This window comes from Pimephales promelas, chromosome 21, assembly GCF_988280905.1.
Source record: "Pimephales promelas chromosome 21, fPimPro1.hap1.1, whole genome shotgun sequence".
NCBI lineage: Eukaryota > Metazoa > Chordata > Actinopteri > Cypriniformes > Leuciscidae > Pimephales > Pimephales promelas.
The window spans coordinates 16,102,432-16,120,568 of record NC_142789.1 but is presented as its reverse complement, the minus strand read 5'-3'; the positions used below and the strand labels follow the sequence as shown (position 1 = coordinate 16,120,568).

The 18,137-nt window shown below is 37.9% G+C and overlaps 1 protein-coding gene across 6 annotated transcripts; it reads left to right on the top strand.

Moving 5' to 3' along the window:
• The first annotated feature begins 965 nt into the window (after positions 1–965).
• Positions 966–17,975, top strand: tmcc1b (transmembrane and coiled-coil domain family 1b). Of its 6 annotated transcripts, none has more exons than XM_039673689.2 (9): positions 966–1,106; positions 2,909–3,078; positions 6,388–6,431; positions 7,821–8,567; positions 11,679–12,107; positions 12,211–12,288; positions 13,797–14,290; positions 14,507–14,642; positions 16,764–17,975. In XM_039673689.2, the coding sequence occupies exons 4-9, from the start codon at positions 7,995–7,997 to the stop codon at positions 17,076–17,078; spliced, it is 2,025 nt and encodes a 674-aa protein (XP_039529623.2). In that variant the 5' UTR covers positions 966–1,106; positions 2,909–3,078; positions 6,388–6,431; positions 7,821–7,994; the 3' UTR covers positions 17,079–17,975. The 6 variants fall into 6 exon arrangements, with proteins under 6 accessions (XP_039529623.2, XP_039529620.2, XP_039529625.1 ...); XM_039673686.2 differs by having other exon boundaries at positions 11,676–12,107; XM_039673691.2 differs by having other exon boundaries at positions 967–1,106; positions 8,305–8,567; positions 11,676–12,107.
• The last annotated feature ends 162 nt before the right edge of the window (positions 17,976–18,137 follow it).

The following is an 18,137-nucleotide window of genomic DNA, read 5'->3' as shown; positions in this document are numbered from 1 at the left end:
GAAACTAACTCAAATGCGTGTGCACACACAGAGAGAGAATTAACTTAATTAGAATTATTTTATGTTTATTTTTGTTCAATCATAATTGCTGTTCCCTTATGAAGTTTTTATTACTTATTGAATAAAAAAATAAAAAAAACATTTTATTGCAAAATATCTGTAAAGTGTTTGCGAATTATCACTAACCATCCCTTATTTTGTTCAGTTATTTGAATGATCAAATACTGAGTAACAAAAATGTCTGCATTGTGTTCCCTTTCTAACCAAATGCTAGTTTGATTGTAATCATAATGCAAAACCTATACTTATCTAAAAAAATTTGTTAAAAAAATAAATTAGTTGTCTTTTAGAATATCTAAATGTATATCTAAATTTAAAAAACGAATAAGATAGAGAAATCATTTCTAAAACAACAACAGGAATCAAAAAGCCTTCCTATGTTAGTGTAGTCTATGTATGTATCTTTTTTTCCCCTTCTTTTTAATGTACTTTGTTATAGTATGATATATATATATATTGTTGTACAGGACTTTGCATGTAACTATTTTTTAAAGCCACAACGTGGCGCTCTTCTACTTGAAATTTTTTTTATTAAGCTGGCACTCTATTTTGATGTGAATTGTTGCATTTATTGAATATATATATATATATATATATATATATATATATATATATATATATATATATATATATATATATATATTCTAATCGAAAAATAGCTCTTAAAAATTATATAACTAATGCAAAGTATCATAAAAAAAACTCTGAAAATTCTAAATAATAATCAGAAAATATTATAGAACAAAAATATATTTGAACGGTTATCCTGGGAAAAAGTTAAGTTCAATTTTGGGCTTCGTCCGTTTTTGACCGGGAGGAAGCTAAATGCAACCCATTACGAAGAAGCCCAGAGGGTTATTGTGAGTGCTGCATATTGATAACAAGTGTCCAATTTGAGCCTCTGATGTGGTCACTCCGTCATATCGTGCCACGCGCATTGACCGCTGCTTCCCTCACGCGTTGTGAGCGCGCTGCTGACGTCACAGTGGGAGTGTTCCCTCAGGAGAAATTAACGGACATCAGCACAATTCTGTCTCAGCGCTCATGTAAGTTGTAACCGCAAAACGTGTATGTTTTTGCCTTCCATACATTTCCAGAGTTAATTCGAAGTCGCCGCCGATATGTTGTAGTTCGGTTTGTGGGGCTGGTCACAGTCGGTCAGTTTGTTAGCAGAGCTGTTAGCGAGCTAGTCGGTTTTAGCCTCTGTTGCTGATGACGTTAGCAGCCTAGCCGCGCGATGCTCGCTCAGAGCAGAGCACGCCACGAGATCAGGTGCAGCAAGTCAGACATCACCAAAACATACATTTACGTCAACACATCTCACTGTTTTATGAAATAACATAAATACTAATAGATTATATAGTAAACAGTACGGAGTGTTGTATTGTAGCGTAACGTACCTACACAAATAACTCTTAAGTTAATGGGGGATTTGGAAATTGATTACTTTCAGTTTATTATTAAAAATATAGAAGACTTAAAAGAAAAACATGCATCTTGTAGATAAATCATAAAGAAAAATAAAGAAGTTAACAAACGTCAAAACCTTAATTGTATTAGTTTTCGGTAGATGAACGTATCTTTCACGTGGATCAACATGATTTGAAAGTTTTGTCCAAAAAATCTTTGTTACAGTCACAAACTAAAGTCAGAATATCTTCATCACCATCGTAAAGAAAGTACAAGCATTACCAATGAGTTGACATGATGTATGTACATCTTAAAGGGGATATTTGAAAGCAATCGTCCACTTAATATTAATATTATTCATTATTTTATATTTATATTAAACTAAAATGTAAAAGTTAAAAATGTATTGCCAATTGTTATATTGCAAATAATAGTTTAATATTGTGGAGGTAGTGGGTCTTCCAGGTAAGGAGTGCTTGTTGGTAAAATATAACGTTACTGTAGATAATTTTTAAGTGATAATTTGTAAATAATATCACGAACAGACGAATCCACCCACGCGCATATAAATATCTGATATGCTGCTGATATAAGGTCCCATCGCGTGGTGCCACCCAAACAAGCTCATTCGCGTGATCCGATGCTGATGATACTGTCGGCTGTTTGTCTCAATGACTTTTACAGGCGTTTACATGGAGTATATAATGTAACTTGCAGCCGGGTTTAAGGGTAGGTCGTTCTTCCTTCCGCTCGAGCGGTTTGGGCGCAATGTTTCCGATTTTTTTTAATCAGTCACTGCTGGTGATTGTGTGCAGCGGCGCGATATCGACCATCTAATAGTATTAGCCTGGGTTGGGCGTAAACTGTCCATTTACCAGCTAGCCGGGCAGCTAAGTTGGCTAGCAACAGCATCAACGGACAGTTCAGGAAAAGGATCGGATTAATTCAGTCTTCAGCCACATCCGTTTGTCTCACTAAGTGAAATGGGTTTGTATTGATGTTTTAACCCTCTGTGTTACATGTCATGGTGAAATCTGATAGTGACAGCTCGAGTTTATAATGGCACGACGAGAGCGTTAGCTTCATTCACTTAGCCAGTATTATGTGTGTTGCTGTTTTTGACAGTCGTTTTGATCACTCCTTTTTTTTTAATGAGCATTTAGGCCTGTTTGACCATCGGGTAGACCGCATGTAGCCTAAACCACCCCATCCGGTTGGTTGTAAAACCGTAGTCAACAATCATCTCTAATGTCTTGTTTTCTATATGCTGCGTGAAATTACAAATATATAATTTCATTTGTATATATGTAGTCAAATTCTATCTGCTTGTTGTCATTTTGAACACTAGTGTTAATCATAATATACATGATGTGAATGTACTGTTTCTGGACAAGTCAGTGTTACCTCACTAAATTGTATGCATTTTCACTCTTTTCAGCATGTGATAATCCTACATTTATGAGGGGCAAGTTGACTGAAGTCTCACGAGGACAGTGACACAAGAGGGACTGTCATTGTCTATGAGGCAGTTCTGGGTTTTGTCTTAGATTTATCCTCAGTATCAGATTTCGGTGTTGAGAAGACTGAGCAGGATGACTGGAACTGAAGGTATGGAGTTGTTTATGTCATTCACCACACAGTTTAATTCATGAACATCTCGTAACTAACGAATATTTTGCAAATTAAGTTATATACCATCAGATCGATGCATTGGGAGTTATAAGGCCACTGTTGTCTGGTCTCCTGAATGTCTTGACTGTAGTGGAGTGTATTATTGCTCAAAGGCACACATGCATGCAGACAGAGTGACGTGACCTTGGGAAGCTATGAGAATGGCACCAGAAAATGGATACAGAATAGGCTGACCCATTTCGGCCACTGAAAATACAGTGCTTTTGAATTGCAATTTGTTCAGTTGCATGGAATATCTAAAATATTTTTTTGATAAATGAGGGCACAGGGCAAAATGATAAGGATGTTTATTTAGCAGGACAAGTAGTTCAGATTTTCAGTAGCCTATTGCCAGTTTAGCTATTTTTAGCAACAGGCTTAAATGTCAGAAATTTAGAAGTATTTTTAAAGTATATCTACGCAGTATCACACTAATAAAAGTGCTGTACTGCTGAGTATCTCAGGAAAATTCTGCAGGCCAAATACTTCATGTGTTAGTTCACGATGGTCAAAAAAAATAGTGGTATGCGTGGGATAGTTGAAGTCTTAAAATATGTCTTTACATTATCCTTGTGTCTTGTCAACAAAATGTATTTTGTTGGTACAACTAGCAAAAAGTATCATAGTGAAATTTTTACATTTGATTAGGTTATTACTGGTTTACATAATATATATATATATATATATATATATATATATATATATATATTTTAGTACTAAATGGTACTGGAATTCAAAGTAACTTTCCATCTCTAGACATTAACATACACATTGTTTGTATTGCATCATCTTACAGTATTGTATTATTTGTATTGCAGGGAATAGATGCAGTGCTTTTTCGTTTTGGTACAATAAACAGTCTGAAGTCGTTTTCTAACTTGTCTATGTTTAGCTCTACTTTTATACAATTGGGGATGTATTTTAAGAAACCTATAAATGCATTTAAAAAAAGTTATTAAATCTGGTCGCAAAATTCACTTTTGAATCAAACCCAATGATTTATGAATCAAACTGACTGAACTCACCTGCCTGGGAGAGCGTGGCACTATCATCAACAGCAAGGTCAGGGATTGGTTTCCAGGTAAAGACACTTTGAATAAAAGCATCTGCCAAATGCAATGTAAAAGTACTATTCTTTGTCAACATAATGAAAAAAAAAAAAGAAATCTGGAACTTTCTGGAATACTTTCTGGAATACTCGACTCTAGAAAGTTTAAGAGCTTTCACTTATTGTACTATGTCTTGTAACCTTTTGTGCCATGATGTTGGAGAGTTAAATATCAACTCAAAAATACTACAACAGACTGGTGACAAGAATGTGGCTCATACAAGTTATTGAAGGTACCATCATTTTTTGAGCTGATTGAACTGTTGTGAGTGCACCCCAGGGCGTTCTTGGGTGTGTGCAGGGCCTGTTAAACTGCTGTTGTGTTGAATATGATTGTGTTATAGAATAGCTGTGCCTGGTGCGTCACTCTGTCACTCGTCTGTTTAATTATGCATGTAGGACACAGACACACACATAATCAACACTCCTCTCCGGCTAATGCTTCACGGACATGACTGTTCATTCACAGTACTGTGTGTCACCTTGCTGTCATGCCACTCCCACAACTGCGGGATACTGTGTTTCTTAACTAATTAAGGTCAAGTTTGTTTACTGCTAAACTAGGTATGGATTTGTTTCCTGCTTTACTATGTGTGGGCTTGGGCTTTAGTTTAGTCTGGACCAACGTTGACATGTTTCTCGATTTCTGTTTGTGGATGATTGATCTTGGTGTGATTGGGATTCATTTTCTCAAGATGATTTTTGGCAGTGTCGCCTGTTTGCAAAGGGTAAGGAAAGATTTTTTCTTACCTTTTGTATATTTGTTTTTCTTACCCTTTGCGTTTTTGTTGTTTGTATTTTTCCCAGAACACTAAAGATGGTGAGGTTAAGAAGTACTGTATCCACTGGTACAATGTTGTTCTATCCCAAATCCTACAGAAGGATTTGGGATATAACATCCCATTAATTTCCTACATCTTGAAGCTGATTTATATCTTTATTTTATTTTATTAGTTTTTAGATATACATACATATATGCATCGATCAACCCTCTACAGCAATAGAATCGCCATGGCTAGTAAATGTTTTAGTTTACTCGCCATGTGATTCCACCAAATTTGTATTGAATAGTATTATCTGAAGTTCATTTTCACTCGCTGAAAACTGACTGAGCGCTTGAGAACTTCACTCTGTACAATCTGTATTATTTAAATTCAGCTAAATTGATGTGCAGCGTACCTGTATTTGACGTACCGTAAACTCTAGTGTGAAGGCGCATGACTCACCGTGCATTCGCAATGCTTCATGGGATAGTTATTTCCCTCATTAAAGCTGTTAAGTACACAGTCTTGTATCTTTGTTATTTATTTGATTTTAAATATATGTATATATATTTAATGTAACAAAGTTAATGACTATTTTTTTTTAATGACTAACTTTTTTTTTTAAATCCCTATGGAAAAAATACTACTGGAGTCAAGATTGCAAAGATTGAGGAATTTTTTAGTAATCCAATTGAGAATTTACAACTGTTACTGTACCTCACAACTGTACTCTATGAAGAGTTGAAATTATGGTGTGCTGTGGTAATACAGTAAGATGGTTCACGAGTGTTAAAGTAAGCTGAATAAAGAGGATTAAATGGCTGTTATTCTCTCCATCTGAGGCCCATCTTAAGCCTGAGCTCCACCGTCAGACTCAACACATCTTGATTCAACTCCTGAAGCTCTGGCTCTGTTTTAAAAAAGGCTTATTTTGACTTCTCCTGCACTTTATTATACCGAATATCCTGTGTTTTTTTTTTTTTGTTGTTGTTTTTTTTTTTGGTACTTGAGTGCAATAAATTTTGGTTGAAAAATTGACAATCGTGTAAGAGAATCGTGATCTCAATTCCCATGGAGAACAATCGTGATTCACATTTTAGCAAGAATTGTGCAGCCCTACTTCCTAATGCTTTTTATGCAACATTCACCATGTTATTTCCACAGGTAATGCACCATGACATCTAATGATGTAATCAAAAAGAATGTAAATGTAACCGGAAATGACTCAACTCAGCTGCCAAAATCATGCATCGTAATCCAAACATGAGCACACCCTTTTTTCATTGTCTGTATGTGTACCTTTGAAGTGAATGAATATCATTTGTGTGTCATAATGGGTTGAGTCTCATTTCACATCCATTTTTTTTTCCACAGCCAACCCTAAACTGTGAGCCAGTGGCAGTCAGGCTGGACTAATGGTAAGAGATACTGTTTATCTTTCTCTAAACCTCTGTTAATCTGTATCATAATATCAATAAATGTCTTTAATATTTATTATATTGTTGTCCTGAAGAGCGTTTTGACATTCTAAACTGTTTCAAGCATATCCAAAACATATAAGCTGGACTGAATTTTAGATGTGTTGTGCTTGATGGATAAATGATTGGTTCAGAGGCACCTGGGGTTATAGTATTGCCTCGGTCGGCTCCACTGAGGGTTTGTCACCTAAGTTCACTTTTGTGTTTAACAACGCCAAACCCATCACTCATCATATCTACTCACCTTAGCTTTGTGTTAGGGCAGCACGATTAATGGAAATGAAACCAAAATTGCTACATGGCATAGTGCATGGCTTATCAAATCTCAAAATTGAATTAAATAAATATATGTACTGTGTGTTTAAGAGTGAAGCACTGCACTGTGTTCTTACATGTGAGCAGCTCATTATCCTGTTATTTGCAGCATCCCAGAACGGCTTGGGACTCAAAAGAGCTTGTCAACAAAAGAAAACTTTCAAGGGCTCTAGACAAATATTAATACTAACGTTTCAACGCCCATGTGTCTTCTTCAGAGGCTACTCTGAAGAAAACGCATGGGTGTCAGAACGTTAGTCATTCTGTACTAATAAAAATAATTAAAACATTCTGTGCTCCGGTCCTGCTCCTTGGTTAGACATTGGGTCCTTTTTTATCATAATAGTAATTTTTGTTCTTTTTTTGTCACTTATATATATATAATTTTTTTTTTTCATAAACAATTTTTATAAGAAAAATCTGAATTGGATACCTCAAATCGTGCCGCCCTACTTTGTATTAATGCTTCTGACCGTATCCCAGGGGTTTTTATTACAGTATGATTGTTGATTATGATGATATTAAGGAATTTCTGCAATGATTTTCACTATGGGGTCTGAAAATGTGTAAAATGCTGTAAATGTGTTACTGTAGAAATGCTCTGTTGAGCCAGAGACCCTTTGAGCATTTCAGAAATTAGCACCCTCATGTTTTCTTTAGTTCTTTCATACCTCATTCGCTTGGCAAAACCCATGGCTATAGACTGCTAGTAGTCTGTCAATAGTGCTATTGCTAATGTAGTTTTATTTGGTTGGCTCAGAAGCGTCAAGGCGTGGCTTGTTTAATCCATGTCGACCTCTGCCATCACTCTCATTAATATATTGGCGAACATGATCATGAATGGAAATGAAATCTATCTGCGGCAGACTTTAGTTGAAAAAACATCAGCTGCATCTTTTTGCTTCTGAGCCAACCAATGCACTGCTTTTGTGATTTGAGCTCATATAGTTGTTGCTTGTGTTACATCGCTTACAGCTGCATGACATAATCCATTTTATTTTCCTTCTGTGGTAGACAAGCATGACTTTGCGCCAAACCACAGATGCATGTATGCTCTCAGAGTCCACCTGACTGCTGCCACTCTCTGCTTCCTGGCTTTTGAGACAGCCTATCAGAGGGCTGGTGGAGGCGGGGCTTAGCTAGACCCCACCCCTTTGCTGACCCTCTGAGTGAGGCTGGCACCTCCTGATGGAACAGGGTGGTAGCGAGCAGCCTGGGGCCGAGGAGCCAGACTCTGGGGGTCGAGCAGAGCGGGAGGTGAGCAGGAGGGCGTCCGAGCCTGATCACGGCCTGTCCAAAATTACTCACAATGCCTTGGAGAACATGGGTGCGCTGGGCCACGGTCTGAAGCAGTTCTTCCAACCTCAGCGCAGACGCTCGTCCGTCTCGCCACACGACTCCGTAGGCCCTATCCCTGAGCCCCCAGAAGCGGGGCCAGAGTTGGGGGAAGCGCCTGCCGTCTCTAACTCTGACCCCCACGCTTCCGCCCCCCCTGCAGCTCTGAGCCGCGTGCTGCAGCAGATTCGAGGCCCCCCCATAATGAAGAGAGGGACCAGTCTGCAGAGTCGCCGTAGCAAGGCAGGGGGGGGAGGGGAGCCCCCCCAGAAAGGCAGCCCCCAGATCCACAGGCGCAGTACCCAAGAGACCTTGCTGCAGGCAGGACGGCCGCGCTCGTCCTCCACCACTGATACACCCAGCAGCCCAGCTTTGGCAGACATGTTGGTGACCTCGGGGTACCACTCCACTGAAGAGTCTGATCGGGTAAGTGGCACCTGAACGTCACACTTTTGCCAAAGTCATTGTTGGTAGCAATCATCTTGCAAGGAGATCGTTCACTTCATTGACAAGTTTTGGACAAATATTGAGTGACGCTGGACACTATAAAATATATATATATATATATATATGTTATGTTTAAACATATTTACATTTCCTTTAAAATTACTTTGTCAGTAACCCCTTTTTAGTTATTATTGTTATATTCAATTTCTGTATTTTACAAATTTATGCCTTTTAAACTTCAAAATCCGTATTTGTGGGACATTTGGTATAGATTTATGCTTGCCACCTTTTTAAAGGGTGCTAATTATGTCCTTTTTTACAAGATCAAATATCAGTCTCAGGTGTCCCCAGAATATATCTGTGAAGTTTAAGCTCAAATTACGCCACTGATCACTTATTATACCATGCTATAAATGCCCCATTTTGGGTGGAGATTCTGTTGCTAGTTGTGGGCGAGGCCTGTTCTGTTGTGATGTCACAATGGAGTTCATTGCTGAACGGCTCATTTTGAGACACTGTTTCTGAATTATGGGGAAAATAACAAAAATATATATATTTTTTTTATCATAACAGGGTGGTTTTGTAGTATGTTTTGCTATAAATGCCTCAATTTCCCATCAAAAGTTTTTTTAGAGTTTAATTATAAGTAATTACTTACAAAATTTTCATTTTTGGGTGAACTGTCCCTTTAACAGGCCATTAACAGGAAAAAAAATCCTTGCTGTTGAATCTACAAAGTATCCCAGCATGCCTTGCACATAATAGTAGTCATTGTGAGGATGTGATCAGTGTTCAATAGCAGGTGATATAGTAGGTTGTTTGAAAGCAATGGAAAGTCAGATTTGAATTTAACAGCAATCAGTGCCGATGGCAATCTGAAAGATTCTGTCTGAAAGAAACCTCCAGGATGGATGGACGGGGTGACAGCATTCACAGGTCAGGAAGCTTGTGTAGCAGGTCACTATGTTCTCTAAGCCTTGCTATATTTAGCCAAGTCTTTGGATGCACTTCAGTTCATGGTGCTTTTGCAGGCAGCAGCATTGAGTATAATGTCAAAATCAATGCATCTGTGCTCTTTTTCCAACCAGGATGTGGGATCAGGGTAACTCTTTGCTTTCTTGTGTCCTCAGGGATAGACTCAAGGTTAAGTTTGCTCATGCATGACAGGTGCAGCAACTTTATTTAGAATTGCAATTCGCATAGTTGCAAAACCAGTTACTCTTCTGCTCAGCATTTCTCCATTACTGGATGCATTATGCTTCTGCTTACTCAAAATAGCCATTAGGGTTCATTTACCAGGAGAAGTGTTCACCAAGCCTACTGTTTCTGGAGGGTAATTAACTCTTATAGACATTCCATACTCATAGTACTATGCTTTTAAGCATGCTGTTTTAAACAGCTAAGCATTTTTTCCAGATACCAGGGTCTGGGTGACTGCCAACCTGTTTCAACTCTATCCTAGCGCTATCCTGAATGTTCCTCTCTCAGGGGAGTGTCCAAATTTATGTGAATTTGCTAGGGATGGTGTGCTTTTTTTTGTTTTCAAATTGAAAAGTTTAAATGCAAATGCATCTGCTATCTCCTATCTGTGGTTACAGTTTAGTTTTTACTGCTTAGTTTGTTGTCAGTGAAACTTGAGGCCAATGTATTTTGTCACAGAGAGGTAAGAAGCTTTAACTCCTTTGTTATTTTAACAGAACTGTCACTCCCAGATAAAGGGGGAGAAAATCCTCTCTTGACCAGTTAGGTGCGAAAAAGGCGTCATAAGTCAGCTGTACTGTGGCTAACAGGCATCATCTGGGTCTTATCGAATGGGCTGTCGTCCACGTGATCGGATCACCTAGTTTTCCTGTGGCTACATAGCTGAGAAATCTACCCATGTGTTTATATCAGGTTGCAATAGGGAAACTTATCGTTGGCAGTAAACAACCTGACCTTACTGGCAATATATTTATATATTTTTTTCATGATAAAACAATGCTGGTGGGGCTCTTAGCCAGTTTATAATGACCGATGGATGCTTAGCTGTTTATCTACGATCAGTGAAGGCCATATCACTGATAATCTGGTTTCGACTCAGCTGTCAATGGGTGAAGGGACAGAGTTCATTTTATTGCAAGGTTGTACTAAAGATTTCACACTACTAAAGCTTACTTGACTTGTACTATTAATAAAAATAAAAAAGTACTGAAAGGATGGTAAAAATAACTTTTAATTTTGTTTTTGTAAATGTTGGTTTCCTTGTAAATTTTCCTCAATTGATGATTTGGTGCAGTATGCCATTCTTTATCAGCGAATGCCCTGCATTATCTCAGAACTTTGAGGGCTATGTCATAGTACAGAGGTCCAAAACGTCAACGTCATTTGACTGGAGACCGATATAGTCACTTGCACAGTTCAAACGTGGCATGTCTTTCAAGATGGACTGCACTGAAAGTGAACCATCAATAATGGTAACTTAATCTAATCTTTCTATTCTTTTAGGAAAATAGTGCAAATTGTATTATTTTTCTCAAGTTAATCGTTTATTTGTCACTACTCTCTCTAGGGCTTGGTTATCGTCATAGTTCAATACATTACAGTGCATAACAATAGCATACTTGGTTTGAATTACTTTTATGCATATTTAGATGACCTTCGTCATCATTAGTTGAACTGTAGAAAATTATTAGGGATGCACAGATGTTAAAATTCTGACATAATTATTTTCATGTTAGGCCTGATATTAAAATTACATTTGGGGGTTTTTTCAGTTTGTTTTTTTTTTGTCTTCAAATTTGTGAAAGGTTACATTAAACAGTGTTATTAAATTGTTAGTGCTTTAAAATATTAAGTATCTAATACTCACTAATACTTCAGTTAATCTAAATAAATAGTTTTAGAGATTATATAATTAGAGAAAAATAGGGGAAATCTGTAAAATTAATTACTAATATGACTATTGTGCATTCATTGAAAAGTCGTAACTAAATCTATAAATTAAAAAAAACATTTATACAAAGATCTAAATCATCAATGCAATAACATTAGAATTTGACTCTAAATACATGATTTTTTTTTTTTTAAATCTCATTCTTTCCTTTGCAGCAGGATCGTTTGGAGGTTTTGGGCCCCGCCATGTCTCCCAATGCTCTGTCAACCAGTTCAGACGGTGGTCAGTACGGTGTGGATTCAATGGATGGCACCCCGGACCCTCAGCGCACCAAGCAGGCCATTGCTCAGCTACAGCAAAAGATCCTCAAACTCACAGAGCAGATCAAAATCGAACAAACGGCAAGAGACGACAATGTAGCCGAGTACCTGAAGCTGGCCAACAATGCAGACAAACAACAGAGTGCTCGCATCAAGCAAGTGTTTGAGAAGAAGAACCAGAAGTCTGCACAGACCATCCAGCAGCTGCAGAGGAAGCTGGAGCATTACCACCGCAAGCTCAGAGAGGTGGAGCACAATGGAATACCACGCCAGCCCAAAGATGTCCTGCGAGACATGCAACAGGGTCTGAAGGACGTGGGTGCCAAGGTAAAGGCCGCCCCATTTCTGTACTGTTTGGAACATTGAAGGATGTGTTTAGAAGTTCTTGGAGTAGATGTGTGCTGATCTGAAATGTTTTCATTTATTTTAGGGGATCAAACAGGACTTTTTAAGTTTTTCGTATGACACAGGCAGTGTAGACCAGTCTTGTACTCTGTCAGCAAGCCAGGTTTGGATTTTTTTTTCGTGATTGAAAGAGCTTAATGAAACATTGGTTTAACATAACCATTTTAAAATTTAAATTATGGAATCAAAAGAATGATCATGTTTAGTCACTAGCTCTCTTCTCAAACCTAGTGAGCTGTCTTGCTGCCTACATCCTACATATGCAGTTGCCTTCTAAAAGCTGGAATAAAAGACTACTTTTGCCTAGATTGAAATCCCCGATTTGGAGTCTGGACAAGTCGACACTAGTTGCTGAAACCCAGAGCTAGTCTGTGAATTTTGGGCAGTCAGAGTGTACAGATTTTGCAGAAAATTGCGTAGACAGACTCTGATTTTTTTTTTTTTTTTTTTTTTAACTTCAGACTATGATTCTGTCCAGTCTGAAGAAATCAAACGTTGGTGATATGTTGTGCAGATTTTAGAACAAACTGTTTTCTTTTGCTATATGTCAATGACTCGCGTCTCTTACCAGCAAGGCACGTTTCTGTGCGAGTTTGTTGTGTTGTATGTGATCCTCTGTCATTTATTGGATGATGCCCAGTTTTTCTCTACAAAGTTGTTTAAGTAGGTTGTTATAACCCTGAAATGAACTATTTCTGCCACAAAACCATTGTTACAGTTAGCATTTCCACATTAAATCTTTGCTGAATGTTGGCGATTTGTGGACTGGAACGCCTTCTATAACTTGTTTATTCATGGCACATTGCTTCTGGTTTCCACATCAGTGCTGTTTCATCTGATATGGTTTATAACAGAGAATTCTGCGCTGCATTTGAATGCTTAGTTCTCATTATATCTCACAGTGATGCTAATTCTGCAGCAAATTCAATCGCTTTGTCAATGAATCTTCCATTGCTGTGCAGTAATGGTGTCGCGGGATCAAAGATCGGCCTGCGAGTACCTTTTCTGAGTTTACACTGCGTTGTCTGTTATTGGTCCGAGCTGCTACACAGCTCAAAAGACAATACAAAACTGCACGTATTGTTTTGCTTTCATTCCATTTGTAGTTTGATCAGTTTTTCATACACATGGCAGCTCTTATCAGTTGGGCAATGTGGTGGTGGTTCTAGTCCGACCTTTAACAAAATGCACCCCAGGAAAAAAGGTTGTATGGCAATGACTTGCGATAACTGAATGATTTTTAATACTTCAAAAAGTAATGGAAAGTAACTGCAGATAGCTGAGAATTCTGGGATTGCATTCTATGAAAAGGATTCAATGTAATGTTTCTGCCTACGTTTTGGAAGCGTGCCTATGGAGCTTTAAAATGCTTTCTGGGTAGGCGGCTCACTAGCTTTTGGAATAGAGCTTTGTTACCACTGTTTCCCTATTAGTTATTCTTTACTTTACAGACACATTGGACCAGTTTACAATCCTAAATTAAAAACAAACCTCAGACTTTTCGGCTTTTTTTTCCACTTCAAGTGACCGTGATTAAACCTATCCAGATAGGAAGTTCAAATGACACTGATAAATGTATTTGACTCAATCATGTTTTTTTTTCTCGCTCAGGTAACTGGTGGCCTCTCCAGTATCTCTCAGGCCACTCACTCCGCCGCAGGAGCAGTCGTGTCCAAACCTCGTGAGTTTGCCTCTCTTATCCGCAACAAATTTGGAAGTGCAGACAACATCTCTGGCCTAAAAGATTCCCTGGATGAACAACAAGGGGATGAGCCTGTAACAAGTACTGGGATGGTAGGCACTAGGACCCCAGGACCTGGGCAGCTGCAGTCCAGCCCAAAATATGGAAGTGAGGAAGACTGCTCCAGCGCTACGTCAGGGTCCGCAGGAGCAAATAGCACCACAGGCGCTCCTGGAGGGCCTCCGAGCTCAAAGGGTAATACACTGGAGCATGGCCAGAGCTCTGGCTTTGATGCTCTGCTGCATGAGATTCAGGAACTGAAGGACAACCAGAATCGACTAGAAGAATCATTTGAAGACCTGAAGACTCACTATCACAGAGACTACACAGATATCATGCAGGCTCTGCAAGAGGAGAGATTCAGGTACATGTTACTATAGAAACTGACTCTACTGGCACTATTAAGTGGTCTATGCAGGTTTCAAAGTTTTGCATGGATTTGAAAAGGTTTCACTGTCAAAACAGTATGCTTGTTTAGAAAGTATTGGAAAGGATGATTATGGTATTGTCTGGCCTATTAAGCCCCTTTCTTGAATTTATGTTGTTTTATCTTGTTTTGTATTTGTATGTGCTTGTGTAGGTGTGAGCGTTTAGAGGAGCAGTTGAATGATTTAACAGAACTGCATCAAAATGAGATCCTCAACTTGAAGCAAGAGCTGGCCAGCATGGAGGAGAAAATCGCTTACCAGTCTTATGAAAGAGCCAGAGACATACAGGTACTTCTGTCCAACATCATATATACTTATATTATTTGCTTTTCTTTGTAGGTCATTTTAATTTCATTTCGTATAAAATGATTTAACGCCAGCCGCCCCAGACCTATGTAGGTCATCCTTTCACACAGTTGATTGGTGACAAACATGATGCAGGGCAACAGCTCGCTGCGTGATGTAGCCTATAGAATGCAGTAAGAAGGCCAATGAAATTCAAGATCAAGGCAAAAGTGCCTCTGTATGATTTTTTTTTTGGTATCATATTTATATTAAATGATATCGTTAATCCATATCACACCAGTGCAGAAGTTAATATTCTATTTTAGACACGATATTGTCTGTTTTGTTTTTGTCTCAGTTTTGCCAACAAAAATATTACCTGTATATATAAAATATTAAAATAAGCCGCAACAGAACGGTTTTGCGTTTCCGAGCAAGTGAAAATATTTATAATTTTAAAAATATGTAATTGAAAGTGTTTTCATATTTTGGCAATAGTTTGCCCAAAAATCTAAATTCTGTTTATTTACATTTACTCATCCTTATATTTTTTCAAACCTGTATGACTTTCTATCTTTTGCGTAACATAAAGATCTTTTGAAGAATGTCAGTAACCAAACTCTTTTTGTCTGTAAATGTATCTAAATACCAATTCAGATCACTGATCACATCATGGCCAAACAATTATGTGTAATAAATCATGTTGAATCAAATAAACATATTTCTTTCTAAAGCAATTTTTTGTCATGTCTACATTTGTCATTTGACACAATAATTAATTTAAATGATCTTTTGGGGTTAATTTCTCAGCCAAATCTGATGTGATTTATTTGCAAATAAATAAATGAATCAATTAATTAATTGGCACATCATGTAATTATTTAGATTAAAAAATTGCAGTCGCTTGACAACCTAATTATTTATAATAATATAGTATTAGGGTTGTCAATCTAATTAATTGGTAATCACACAAATTTGCATGATAAATTCTTATTTATTGAACTGCTGTATAAAATCAATATCACATTTGCACTCATTTGATATTGCTTAACTATATCATATGATATAAATATGAGACGACAAAAATTATACTGAGGGGTTTTTGCTGTGTTATCTTGAATTTTTGGGGCCCTTTTACTGCATTCTATAGGCTCACGCAGCGAGCTATTGCCCTGCATCATGTTCGTCACCAATCAACTGTATGGAATGTAAGTTGACCTGCATAGGGGTGAGGTGGGGGTGTAAAATGGGTTAATTTGGGCAATTTTAAAATGGGTTGATAATGGGGTAATTTTTAGTAATTAAAGTAAAATTATAAGTAATAAAATTAACATGTTCAATCAACAATATATATATGTATAATATATTATACAATATATACTCTGTATTTATTAGCGAAAAGGCTACATGCGTCATATTTGAGTTACATGTGTGTCTCAAACTCCATCTATGAATGTGCTTGGGTTGATTATAATATTCATGTGGAAATGCAATGTGCGCCATTTCATCAGATCTGTAAGGTAAATCATTTATAAACTTATGCCATCACAGGATAACATTGTTTCTAACTATGCAAACTGTTCATTGCGATTTCAAAATAGGGGTTTGCGTGTTTTCATGTCCACATCTTCTTGTTCAAGAAATTACAGTGGATGTAGCATTTCTATCATAAAGAAGAGGCCTAATATTAAAGATCAAGTAAACATTTGAATTAAATATCGTTTGGCCAAAATTAAACAAGGATTTGATCTGCTGTAAAGTGTAACAACTCCAGCCCATTGGTGCAGGAATTAATTCTAATACATAATCTACATAAAATTATTGTTTATATATTATGTTGTTCTATGAAACCATATGATTACTTGCTTTTGATACCAAATAGCATTGCCTCATTGTTATTGTATATGTAAATGCTTATTTAAATATGTAATTCTCATCTCATGTTGATGGTTTTTATTAGAATACATCAAATCTAGTCAGGCGGTCGCATATGGTTTAGACGCAAAAGTAAAAATACTCAAAAAGCATCCATACTTCTCATTTTGGAAATGGATGACTTCCGGTGTGTCGTTTGTCAGATGGCGGCTTTGCTCATAACATCTTTCTTGCTCAATGTTCCTGTAGGAGGCGCTGGAGGCCTGTCAGACGCGCATCTCTAAGATGGAGCTTCAACAGCAGCAACAACAAGTGGTTCAGTTGGAAGGTTTGGAAAACGCCACAGCACGCACTTTACTCGGCAAACTCATCAACGTGCTGCTGGCCGTCATGGCGGTACTCCTAGTGTTCGTTTCGACGGTTGCAAATTGTGTAGTACCACTGATGAAAACACGTAGCCGTACACTTTCCACATTGCTCCTTGTCATAATCTTGGCTTTCTTGTGGCGGAATTGGGAAGCCATGTCGCAGTACCTAGACCGATTTCTGCTGCACCCCAGATGACCTGCAGGGGCGCTGCTGTTTTTGTCATTTCATGAAGGGACTGGAGGGCGGGAATTCAAAGATTTTGATTCAAAGATGGAGACTAACACTGCCTCAGTTGCACTTAGTACAGAGGGATGAAGGGATGCAGCACAAGAGTGGTGGACGGACAAAACCTACAACCTCTTTGTTTTTTGTTTTTTTGTTTTTTTCTCTTTTTTTTCAACAAAGGAGTGAATTTGTTTACATTTTTATGATCTCTTTCTGTCTACATAAAGTTCTATTGCTGAATTTCCTATTATTTGTTGTTGGAAATGATGCAAGTCGTGTTCATTGTTCTCGTAATTGTTAGGATATACATTTATGCAATTTCCCGAGTGTTGAGTTGCGTTGACTTGACTGGAGTGGTTTTAACATGCACTGGATGGAGATCTCTCTCATCTTTTTAACACCTTAGAAACTGATTGTGTCCCTCCTAACTTTAAAGCCGTGTTATTCATTTCTTTTAGTCTCTTCTGCTGTCGTCGTGCTCTTTCTCTTACGTGCATCTCTTAGCTCGGTTAATTTCTTGTGCTCATTTCTTCACTCACTCAAACCCGTTTGCTGCTGTTTGGAACTTCACTGCAGTTGTTGCTGAATGAAGGAAAATATGGATTCTGGTGGAGAGGAGGCATCTGGAGTTTGACCGAATGGGGTGAGCCGAGTTGCCCCCCCCTCTTCATTTTCGGCTCAATGCCCTCCTAGAGGCACACAGTCCCCTGGTATATGAACAGAACGAACATACTTGAAGAGCTAGAAATGCTCAAAGACTCTCAGTGCTTCCGTACTGTTTCTTATAGTGACGATGAAATAGTCCTTTTTAGTTTTTTTTTTATTTTTTAAAATGAAATTAATAAACACGCTGTTTTAAAATTACAATGTCGCGTAATTGAATATTTGTGCTTCTTTACAGCTGTAATGGACCCAGAGTACAGAAATGTACTTTCACTTTTCAGATTTTGAAGCACTGCCCTTCAATGTGAGTTTCGCCGGGAAAGCTCGCTCTTGACGGAGACGTGAGTAAGGGACCGTGTGGAAAGT

What these genes read in the sequence shown, in the direction of transcription:
- tmcc1b (XM_039673686.2), top strand. Translation starts at nt 7,995, where the DNA reads ATGGAACAGGGTGGTAGCGAGCAGCCTGGGGCCGAGGAGCCAGACTCT. An exon ending in CCACTGAAGAGTCTGATCGG is followed by an intron (nt 8,568 to 11,675) that starts GTAAGTGGCACC and finishes TTTCCTTTGCAG; the next exon opens with CAGGATCGTTTGGAGGTTTT. An exon ending in CTGCAAGAGGAGAGATTCAG is followed by an intron (nt 14,291 to 14,506) that starts GTACATGTTACT and finishes GTGCTTGTGTAG; the next exon opens with GTGTGAGCGTTTAGAGGAGC.